Raw genomic sequence first — 12,521 nt, forward strand, 5'->3', positions numbered from 1 at the left:
GAGGATCAGTAGGACTTAAGGAGCAAGAGATAATTAAAGGGGTAAAACGGTAATTTGACTCAATTGTAATTACAAACGACTCTAAGAATCGACTTATTGGTAATGGTTATATCCGTGGACACAGAAATATTCTACAGTGCGAATATGTCAACTATGGGTCTTTAGTGGAGTGACCCATTGTTAATTAATGTCGATTAATTTAATTAAATAGTTTAATTAATTAATCTTGAATCATTAGAGCTTCTAATTTGTAGGTCCGGTCCCCCTACTAGCTCACTAAGGGTAAACACAAGGATTAATTAGTTTTGGAAGAATTTGAGTTGTTCAAATTTAACAAAATATATGTTAATTGTATGTGATGTAATTAATATAATGTGTATAGATACATTATATTATAAAGTTAATTTTTGAATGAGATTCAAATTAAACTATATAATATGAGAGAATGATGTATTTAATTAAAATTCAAATATTAATTAATATGAATGAGATTCATATTAAAATTATAAGTTAAATTTAATGTGAATGGGATACACATTAATATTATAGGTCATGAGAGGAAAATACATTTTAATATAAATGTAATATTAATTAAATATGTGATATTTAATTAATTTAAATTAATTAATTAGATTAATTGACGATTATTTAATTTAATTAAATTAAATAATAACTCCTTGTCGTTACAAGAGGAGTAGCGGGAGTTTGAGGGAGCGGGGTGAGGGGAGTTAACTCACCTCTTTCATTATGAAGAAATTGTTCTTTGTAATTTTGAAACAGATAGGAGATTTTTTTATTGTGCTATCACTCTCTTGAAATTTCTCACTCTTACATGAAAAAATACAGAGAAAGAGATCCTCGGTAAAAATTTCTTTATTCCCTTTTGTCTTCCAAAAAGTTAGTTCTCACAAACCAAACACTTATCGGAGAATAGTTGGGAAGACTTAGCGATAGTGTCTAGTTCGTGATTGAAGAATTCGTGAAATCAGGAAAGAATTGGAGAAGGTTTGAAGAAGTAGTCTTCAAAGGTAATTCCTTTTTCCTTTGTAATTTTTCTTTGTAAAAAGCATGATTAAATTTATGTCTAATCTTCTCTTTATTTCTGTAAATCCAAAATATAGATTAAAGGCAGCGATCAATCTCTTCTGCTTGAAATTCGATTACTTCAATTTTAGATCAAGAAGAACCTAGAAAAATCTTTCTATGTAGGTTTAAGGATTTCATGCCTATGAATAAGAGGAGAGGCTTCATGTGTAAGCCAAGTTAAGGAAATTAGAAAAACTTAGAAGAGCAAGGAGTAGTGGGTGAGTACTAAGAGCCTTTTTGTTTTACATGTTTTTCTATGGGATTTACATTTTTTTTTTAAGAATTACATGGATCTACATAAATATTCTTGTTTGTTTCACGGAATTTCATTTTTAAAATTTGAGGTATTATTATTCATCGAACTCTAACACTCTGACATGTGTTTTTTAATACCCTTACATAATGGTGAAATCTTCATGTCTCAGAGAAAAGTAGTAAAAATATAGTTTAATTAATTAATAAGTTAATACCAATCTTTAGTAATATTTTTATCAATTATTAAATATAAATATATTATTTAGACTTAATAAATCTCAACTATACATTAGCTTTAACTATTTAGTATGAAATTTTATCATCAATTGTCAATGTTCTTATTAATTTATATTTAGTTAATGATTAAATAATATAATATAACAATATCTTAAATAGTCTTAAATTTAATTTATGACTATAATAAATAGTCTTAGGGGCATTTGATGTGCATGAACAATAAAAATACAAAGTTAGTTGAGTTGGTAATTATTATCTGAGTAGTTAAACTATGTGAAGAGTTAAATTATTTGTGTTTGGAATGCAGAATTGAGTTGAATTGAGTTGGGTTATGTAGTGCAATTTTTCTAAGTGAAATTGATTTTGTCTTTTTTTTTTATTATTATTATTAATTTTAACTTTCAACTATACACATATTTTCGTAACTTTTCTAGGACAAAAACAAAAAAAAACTTCCAATTCTTTTTCATTCTCAAAATATAACAAATTCTCTGCAAAGTATTTATATATTAAATACAAAATTTTGAATTTGATTTTTGAATACTCAATTACATGACATATTTTTTTCTCCATTTCTAAACACCAAACATATTCCAAAAATAGAAAAAAAAAACCCTAAGGATTTGGGTATATCTCTTTCTTGGAAGAAATCCAACTAAAAAAAACAAAACTAACATATGAAGGTTTTGTAAAACCGAAGTTCAATTTCAATGTACAAAACGGGAAAAAAAATTACTGAAATCAATCTAAATGGAAGCAAAAAATAATAATAAAAATAAAAATAATAAAAAGCCAGTCGATTAGCTAAAAAGAGGCAGATTGATTAAGATGTATAAACAAAATAATTACAAAACAGTCAACAAATCATAAATACAAACAAAGAATCAATGTTGTGAAATGAAATTGAGAATGCAAAATCTGAAACTAATCAACTAAATGAACGAAAATCAATTTTAAAATGAAATTCAGATATTAGAATACATAATTTGTGACTGATCATCATTAACTTCAGAAAAAAAAAAAAAAAAAAGAGAGAGAGATAGAAGAATAAAACATGATAGAATCGAAACACGAACATACAGATCTAAACCTAAAACATAAATTCGAAAAAAAAAATCGTAAGCTATTCTAACATCCAAAGAATAACAAGATTCAAACCTAGGACATAAATCTAAAAAAAAAATTAAATCATGCGTTAAAGAAATTTTACGGTCATAGAAAGAAAAAAAAAAGAAAAGCAAAGTTGAGGAAGGAAAAGGAAAAAAGAACTCGTACAAGTCAGAGAACAAGAAGAGAAAAGATGAGAAAGACAAATCAGAGGTGAAAGAAGAGATAAGATGAGAGAAAGAGAATAAATGTAAAGAGATGCATGAGAGAGAAACAACAAATTGGAGAAGTAACGAAAACACGTACAAAAATGGATTAGGGTGAGAGTGATAAAATGGTGGGTTATTAAACTCACCGTTTTGGTGAACGCAACAAATACGGGCCAACATTTTTTACCCATCAAATCTAATTCGAGTTGGACTACCAAAGAGTCCCTTACATCTAATTAAGTAATTATGCATATATTTGTGACTCAAACGACCAACATGTCTAAACCAGTAAAAAAATATTTTCTAAAAAGAAAAATGTTAATATTTGTACTTTTTTAAAAAATAAAAGTTTCTATCTGTATCTAAACCTTTTGTGCCAATTTTTTCGGGTGACTCTCAAGATTGGTGTTACTTAAAAACAACGTGGAGCATCCTCAAAATTTTAAAACATTAATTCTCATTCAAGAAATATGTTATTTTCTCTAGAAAAAAAAGACTCAAGAGCTTCGCTGTTTCTCTCTCCAAACATAATCATATTTTCAATTAAACATTTTTCTTTTGAGATTGAAAATTAAACATATTAGTTTCCAGTTAAACATTTACGGACAGAATTCTATATAACAAATATTGATGGTCACAAAAACATATGTTATAATAAAATGTGAAGGTTCATCAATATACTGACTAATTCTGAAATAGTTAAAATCATTCGAAAATGCTTTTAATAGGATAAAAACTTATGTTTAAAATATAATATTAAATATTGAAGTCCTATTTGATAATTATTTAATCATATTTGATAACCATTTCGTTTTTTTTTTTTTTTTATTTATAGTCTTTAAAAATAAGTGTGGCAGATCCTATTTTCGACCCAAATTTTGAGTCGAATATCTCAAATGTCTTACTGAAATACCATGATCTGATCAAACTTATAAGTTCATAAATAACCATTAACCAACAGAATTACTGTCTGATTTTGAGCTAAGAATTAATCAAACTAGTTTACTAGCTTTGTTGTTTTTCCTCACCAAATATAATCAGATTTCCAAATACAATTCTATTTAATAAACATCAGTTGTCACAAGGAAAAGGATGATGAAACTCCTTGTCTGTGTTCATATATACTGTTGAAAATAAAAGGAAGAAAGAAACACAAGAGTTATGTGGAAAATCCTAGATCAGGGAGAAAAAACCACGATAGAGATTAATTTTTATTATTAATTCTGATACACAAAGTACAAGAGAATAGGCCAAATAAATAGACTAGTGGGAAGCCCTAGGGTACATATAATTACTAAAATACTCCTAGGGTTACAAGCTGTTTTTCGACACTCCCCCTCAAGTTGGGGAATAAATATCAATAAGGCCCAACTTGCTGTAATCAAAGCTTTGTCTCAGTAACCCTTTTGTGAGCACATCTGCAATTTGCTGATTTAAAGGAACATAAGAAATGTATATACTTCCGTTGTCAAATCTTTCCTTGATGAAGTGTCGATCGATCTCAACGTGTTTTGTTCTGTCTTACTGAACATGATTATTTGCAATACTTATTGCTGCCTTATTGTCACAGAATAGTTTCATTGGGAGCTCATTGTCTTAACGAAGATCTGACAACACTTTCATCAACTAGATTTCTTCACATATCCCTAAACTCATGACCCGATACTCAGCTTCCGCACTACTTCTGGCCACGACTCCCTGTTTCTTGCTCCTCCAGATCACTAGATTACCCCCAAACAAATGTGCAATTCTCAGATGTTGATTTTCTATCAACAACAGACCCTGCCCAATTAGAATCAGTGTAGGCTTCAATGCAACGTTTATCAGACTTCTTGAACATTAACCCCTTACCTGGTGTACTTTTTAGATATCGTAGGATGCGTTCAACTGCTGTCATGTGTTCCTCACAAGGGGACTGTATAAACTGACTGACAACACTCACTGCATATGAAATATTGGATCTCGTATGAGATAAATATATCAATTTTCCAACTAACCGTTGATACCTTTCTTTATTGACCGGGACACTGCTACTATAATTGCTGAGCTTTGAATTATATTCAACTGGGGTGTTAGCAGGTTTGCACCCAGTCATTCCTGTTTTCGTTAGGAGATCAATCGTGTATTTCCGTTGGGACACTGAGATTCCATCCCTTGACCGGGCTAGTTCCATTCCGATAAAGTATCTTAGCTTCCCAAGGTCTTTAATTTCAAATTCTTTGGCCATCTTTGCTTTGAGTTTCATAATTTCATCATCATCATCACCGAAAAGCACAATATCGTCAACGTACACAATGAGAACTACAACCTTCCCTGAAGTTGACTTCTTTGTAAAAAGTGTGTGATCTGAGTGCCCTTGAGTATACCTTTGTCCTTTGACAAAAGTTGCAAATCTGTCAAACTAGGCTCTCGGAGACTGTTTCAACCCATATAGCGACTTTCTCAGCCGGCAGACTTGCTATTTGAACTGATCTTCAAATTCGGGAGGAGGATTCATGTAGACTTCCTCCTAAAGTTCTCCATTGAGAAAGACATTCTTTACATCCAGTTGATGCAGAGCCAATCTCTGTTAACTGCATTTGATAGCAAACTCAGATAGTATTGAGTTTAGCTATGGGAGAGAATGTCTCGGAGTAATCTACCCCAAAGGTTTGATTAAACCCTTTGGCAACTAATCTGACCTTGTACTGATCAACAGTCCCATCTTACTTGTACTTTATAGTGAAAACTCATTTCCATCCAACTGTCTTGTGCCCTTTGGGTAGGATCACCTGGTCCCACGTTCCATTTTTCTCTAGAGCCCCCATCTCCTCCATAACAACAGCCTTCCAAACTTCAGTTCCCATTGCTTCCTGTATGTTACTCGATATCACCCCTGTATCTAAACTAGTGGTAAATTTAAATGACGGGTTACTGTATGTCATGTAACTATGCATAGGGTACCTTGTACATGATCGAATACCTTTCCTCAGGGCTATTGAAAGATCAAGAGAAACATCATACTCCTTCGGACTATCAAAATTTCCACTATGATCACTAGTCTCCTCTGCCTGGGTTTCATCCACCATTTCACCATTATCTCTAGTATCACTCACATTTTCTAGAGCTGTGTCTGAATTGTTATTTACTGTCGTCTTCCCATCTGCTATAGTGGTGCTGTCAGCACCTTTTCCTCCTTTTTTCCTCTCTGCACTCGTTAGTTTCAGTACAAGTTTCAATCTCATTAATTTCAGGAATATACATACCTGATATCGGGTTTGACTCACGGACCAAAGCCGAAGATGCAACAGGTGACGCTACTTCCTTCCTAAGATTCTTCCTATAGTATGTTATCCATGAGACTTGATTGATAGAGAGGATAGGACCGACATGTTCGGGAATAGGAGATGACTCCAAGGGTACTGTATATGTGGACCAGTTAGTCTCTTCACTAGATGTCTCCCCCTGAAGATGGCTAACAGGGAAGAAGAGCTGATCCTCAAGGAAGGTGATATCCATGGAAATAAAATATTTGCGAGAGGATGGGTGGTAACATTTATACCCACGTTGGTGGAGTGGATACCCAACAAAGACGCATTTTTTAGCACGGGGGATAAATTTCGTGCGGTTTGGACCATGGGAGTGAACAAAGGCAACACAACCAAAAACTCGAAGTGGTACATCGGAGACTAAACGAGTAGTAGGGTATGACTCTTTCAAACATTCTAATGGTTTTGAAAGTTGAGGACTCGGGAAGGCATTCGGTTGATTAAGTGAGCAGCTGTAAGGATGACATCACCCCATAGGTAAGACAAGAGTGATGCGGATAGCATTAGACCTGGCAACTTCCACCAAATGACGATTTTTCCTTTCGGCTACCCCATTTTGCTGGGGAGTGTAGGCACACGAATTCTGGTGGACAATCCCTTTGGATGCAAGGAATTCCTAGAAGGAAGCGTTAAAGAATTTTTGCCCATTGTCACTTCTCAAATACCAATCCTAGCATTAAACTGGGTTTCTACAGTGGCATAGAATTGCTAGAATACAGATAACACCTCGGACTTATCAGTGAGAAGAAAAACCCAAGTAAGCCGAATGTGGTCATCTATAAAAGTGACAAACCAGCATTTCCCTGTGGAGGTTATGGTTGGTAAGGGACCCCTAACATCACTGTGGACTAAGGTGAAGGGTTTGGATGGTTTATAGGACTAGGAGTGGAATGAGACACGACTCTGTTTGGCAAGAATACACATTTCACAATTTAAAGAAGACATATTAATATTGCAAAATAAATGCGAAAATAAGTATTTCATGTATTGAAAGTTTGGATGTCCTAAGCGGTAATGCCATAACAGAAAACCATTCTCAGAGTTAGAAAAATTTAAGGAGACAAGGCTAGTCCTATAATCATTCCTAGAGGAAGCATCATCAGTCGAGAAGTAAAGTCCCCTATCGTGTCGGGCGGTGCCAATTGTCGTCCCCGAGCTCAGATCCTGAAATAAAATAGAGTCGGGTGAAAATACTGCCTGACAATTCAAATCTCTTGTAATCTTACTGATGGATAACAAATTATATGAAATTTTAGGAACATGCAAAACATCCTGCAAAGCCAAACTCTCAAACGGAGATAAATGCCCTTTTCTGTAACAGGTGCGAACGACCCATTTGCAATCCTAATTCGTTCGTTACCAGCACTTGGACAATAAGAGAGAAACTGATCAGAGGTACCAATAAGACTATCTGTCGCCCCCGAGTAAACAATCCAAGGTTTTTTTACTGTTAATACTAATAAGACCAAAAGACTGGATATTGCCTGATGGTACTGACTCCAACCGTACTCAGGCTGGTCGTATTGTCTGCTGAGGGAAACCCATGCATGATATTTGTAGTGGGTAAAATAGGGAAAGAATTTACCGAGTTTTCAGAGTATACTAGTATGCTAACCGAGAAATCTGGTTGAGGATTTGTGCCAAGAGCCGTTTCTAAATCTGAAATCTGCATGTAGAGATACACCAACCGTCGTCAAACATCATCAAGGCATTGGACCGAGCCACCATGATTTGTCGCGGCTAGAAAGGAAGCTTCGACCGACGACTAGTTATGGGAAGAACCAACTGTGTATGCTGGAATCAAGTCGCCAGTTAGAGGAATCACGAACGGAGGCTGTGTCGGGTCATCTGCTTCGATCGACGCTCAAAGCAACTGTGGTTGGACAAAGATAGGAACGGTCGGCTGCGTCGGGTCATCTACTCAGATCGACGCTTGAAATGGCTGTGGTTGGACAGAAAGGAGCGATCGGCTCGTGCGGCATGATCAACGCAGACGAAGGGTTTTTCGACATCCCAACGACACGACCTGGCCCAATCCCGCGTCTCTAACCGTTGAACGAGCCCTCGATCTGGAACGATGTCGACAACACTCCCTGCGGCGACTGGATCGAGCATCTCTGACCATTGACAACGAATTCGGTCTGGAATGTCTCTTCTATCGATGGCAAATGGACGGCTACAGTGGCTAGGATCAGCTACGGTAGGGCGGCTTGAAGGTACTCCTTTACAGCCGCTTGGACGACAACTTTCATGTCCATGATTGAACCTCCGTCGATGATGGCTAGGATTTCATTTCATGCTCTGATACCATGTTGAAAATAAAAGGAAAAAGGAACACAAGATTTACGTAGAAAATCCTAGATTGGGGAGAAAAAACCACGATAAAGACTTATTTTTATTATTAATTCTGATACACAAAGTATAAGAGAATAGGCCAAATAAATAAACTAGTGGAAAGCCCTAGGGTACATACAATTATTAAAATACCCCTAGGATTACAAGCTGTTTTTCGACATATACAACTGCCAATGAAATTGATCAACAATGCCCGATTATCAGGTACATGTTGAAAACATAATTCGGCATCGATTAACATGATTCAGCTTCTCTTCTTGTTTTGTTTCTTCAATTTGCCTCTGGGGTTAGTTATGTAAAGATGATGAAAGATCTCAGTGATGTCATGAATCTTGAACCCACACTCTCACTGATCTATCCCCATCAAGTCCTGCAGATGCGATTTTGTTCTCAGTTGGATGGCAGGACACAGAAACGACAACGTCAGTGTGGCCTTCAAGTTTCTGAATCATGGTTTTCTGCTGTAGATCCCAAATATACACACATTTATCCTCCGATCCGCTAACGATGTATTTTCCATTGGTGACAGAAAATGTGGCCACAACACAATAGACTCTATTCACATGTCCTGTATATATCTTCAAAAACTTCCCAGCTGAGTAGTTCCATAGCTTCTGCACTCCCAAATACAAATACATGTAATAACAAAAATGTGAATGTCTAATAGAAAGAAGGCGTAAATAATTGTATCAAAATACAAGAAAAGGTCACAAATTTATAACGAGATATTGGGTGTAATCATCATCGCAACCATGGTCTAGTTATGATATCCTCTCCAAACAAAATTTCGTAGTTTTTGCGCACCCACTATGTTGCAAAGAAGGGCTAAATTTGATGTAGGCAACAGAACATTCCCTACTCTGAATTAATATTTACTTCTATGAATATTGCAAACCCCTAATCTTTTTTTAAAAAATAAAATAAAACTAGTCATAAAACCAAATAGTCTAGTTTGCCCCTCTGATACTTCAAAAAAACTATCCTTTAGGCCTTGCCATTCTGAATTGGAGCCATTTTTTGTACATTCTGTTTAGTTTCTGGATGGCTCCTTTTGTTGAGTTTCTCTTTTCTTTTCTTTTCTTTTCTTTTTTAAATTGGGTATGCCCTTGTATATTCTTTCATTTTATCTCCATGAAAGCCGGTTTTCACATCAAAAAACTAAATAGTCTGAGCTATGTACTGCATATAGTTCATAGGCTTGTACCGCAATTTAAGAAGATGACTAAAACTACTCATAACTGCAAATCTTCAAATTGACTAAAGACAGGATAAACTATAGCTAGAGATTATAGAGTTGATAGATTTGATATTCCAAAATTGTCTATCAAATCTATCAAGTATGAAAATGCCAGTAAATTTGTATAATCTCATATCTTGCAGATATAATAAGTTCGGAATGATTTCAGAATCTTAATGATTCAGGATTTTCAAATGTCCAACTCCTATAGAACCTTACTATCCTAATTCCTATGCTTCTAATTTGAACCACTTATCATCAAGGATACAAAGGGATTACTCTTTCCGGACTATGTCCGTACAAAGTCAAAACCTCTGATCCTGAAATGCCACAGTATGACCACTGGTTTGAGCAAACACATCACTATACATATTTTAATCAATCCCCATCTAATTTCACTAAGAAGGTAAAAACTTTAAGAAATGAATCCTCCTCTAATTTCACTAAGTGGCTAGTGCGCGTTGCTAGAAACTTAACCAACCAAAAAGGGTTCCTCCTTCGACATTCAAATACGGGATTCCCTCAATGGCATTTTGTTTTCTTTCCCTAATGTGGGTTATCAGATCATGGCCTAGGGATGGGAAGGCGTTAGGGAATGAAATATCAAGGAGTCTGCATTTTTTAGGGTTAAGCTGGATTTTCAAGGTACAATGGTAGTTTTGAACGAGCCTCGTAGAAGGAAACATGGGTGAATGAATAGACCCTGCCAGCATGAATTAATTGTACATTCTTATTCTAGATTGCAAAAACAGAAGCAATGTTTATCAAATTCCATTCTGAGAATACCATTTGGGCATTTCCAGCAATCTCACTGGGTTAAAAAATCAACCAGCTAACCAGCATCATATCATCAAGAAAGAAATTACAGAACTCAAAAAACTAAAAGCACAAGGACTCAGTCGGAAAACTTACAAGGGTATCATTGAGAGTAGCAACAAGTATAAACTTGCCATTGGGAGAGAACTTAGCAAAAGACACGGCAGGGACCTTATCATCAATAAGAGTCTTCAAGCAAGTCCCAGTGGAAGCATCCCAAATCTTACACGAACCATCATGACTACCAGAAACAATAAGCGAACCATCACGATTAAAATGAACAGAAGTAACAGGCATAGAATGAGCTCTAATAGCATGAAGGCATCTCCCCGTCTTCACCTCCCAAATCCGAATTGTTTCATCAAAAGAACCCGAAACAATAAGATTGGACTGAGGATTGAAATTAACGCAGAATACAAAATCGGAATGGCCTCGTAGGGTTTTGACGCACTCACCGGTGGAAGAACGGGCGTCCCAGATACGGAGAGTGCGATCGTCGGAGGCGGAGCAAATGTAATGGGAATCGGAAGACCAGGCGAGATCGGAGACGCCTTCGGAGTGGCCGACGAGGCGGTGGCGGAGAGTGAGGGAGGAGGAGGACCAGATGATTAGGGTTTTGTCGAGAGAGGCGGAAGCTAAGAGAGTTCCATCGTTGGAGAATTTGACACAGGAGACGGCGCGTGTGTGTGCCGTCAAGGTTTTCAGGTGCCGGTAGGGTTTGTACGGTTGCTGAGCGCCGCCGCTTGCCATGGAACCGGGTCGTCGACTTGCCTGCTAAAAGAATAGAGTACCATTTCTTTTTAAATTGAGTTCTATTTATTTATTTGAGTCATTTTCTTTATATTGAGCACCTTTTTTTATTTTTTATTTTTTTAATGTTCTTGAACTTTCTAACTATGTGTATTTTAATCCAAATATATATTATTAATTATAAACATTTTAAAAAAAGTACATAAACTTAAAAAGAATAAACTTCTGTTTGATGTCGATAAAACATCCAAAATCGTAAATGGGAGGATTCGACATAAATGTTAAGTAATAATCAATTGGTTAAAATATATTTTTGGTCTTCATGTTTTGAAGTTGGTTTAATTATAATATTTATACGTTTAATTTAATTGTCTTATTTTAGTCTTCATATTTTCAATAAATCTAAGGCAACATTTATCCCAAGTGAAATGTAATTCATTGATGGTAATCTAAAAAATGAGTTTGATTACATTTGTTGTTGTTTATCCATATTTCATAATCGTAATGAATTGTGGAACCGGTCTTCAAATTTGTAATCAAAACGTGCAATTTGATTGATAAACGTGGATGTTCAATCTGGCTGTGATTAAAAACTACGTAGGACTCACTATATTACCATTATCGTTATAGATATTGTTAGTGTAACAGTATGAAAACCATTACTGTTATCGTTATCGTTAGAGTCAAGCACTAACAACAACAGTAAAATGTAACAGATGTATAATTCTAAGTAAACGCGATAAAAACATTTCAATTATATTTTCAATTCAGGCCTATTATAATTCATCCATCAATGAAATCTCAATCCATTACACCAGTTTTTATTAAACGTGGCCTAGATTTAGTCCTTCAAAGTTAACTTTTACCGAAATTGATTGAATAATAATAATAATAATAATTTTCATGCAAGAAAATAAAATATGTTCAAAATTTATTGTAAAAATATTAGAGATAACAATTTTTTTTTAAAAGAAATCAGCAATAAACTACCACTATGGACTAAATTTTATATTTATTAAAAATACTGAAATTAAAATAGGACAATTAAAAATACAAGAACTAAAATTAAACAAAGTTAAACTATAGGGACCAAAATGTTATTTCAAATATAAATTCTAACAACAAGAGTTTTTGTAAGATGACAGTGGATAAGTTTTCAGT

General features: G+C 34.8%; 1 protein-coding gene across 1 annotated transcript; it reads right to left on the reverse strand.

Moving 5' to 3' along the window:
- Positions 1-8,564: 8,564 nt before the first annotated feature.
- LOC120086922 (COMPASS-like H3K4 histone methylase component WDR5B) lies at positions 8,565-11,427 on the reverse strand. The gene is made up of 2 exons (XM_039043731.1): positions 10,707-11,427; positions 8,565-9,171 (listed from the first exon to the last, which is right to left on the reverse strand). The coding sequence occupies exons 1-2, from the start codon at positions 11,358-11,360 to the stop codon at positions 8,881-8,883; spliced, it is 945 nt and encodes a 314-aa protein (XP_038899659.1). The 5' UTR covers positions 11,361-11,427; the 3' UTR covers positions 8,565-8,880.
- Positions 11,428-12,521: the final 1,094 nt, after the last annotated feature.

The sequence above is a fragment of the Benincasa hispida genome, chromosome 9 (assembly GCF_009727055.1).
Source record: "Benincasa hispida cultivar B227 chromosome 9, ASM972705v1, whole genome shotgun sequence".
Taxonomy (NCBI): Eukaryota; Viridiplantae; Streptophyta; class Magnoliopsida; order Cucurbitales; family Cucurbitaceae; genus Benincasa; species Benincasa hispida.

Excerpts from the sequence above, each read along its gene's own strand:
- LOC120086922 (XM_039043731.1), bottom strand. The coding sequence starts at position 11,360 with ATGGCAAGCGGCGGCGCTCAGCAACCGTACAAACCCTACCGGCACCTG. Across the intron at positions 9,172-10,706 it reads CTACTCTCAATGATACCCTT|AAGCTATGGAACTACTCAGC; the intron begins GTAAGTTTTCCG and ends TTGGGAGTGCAG.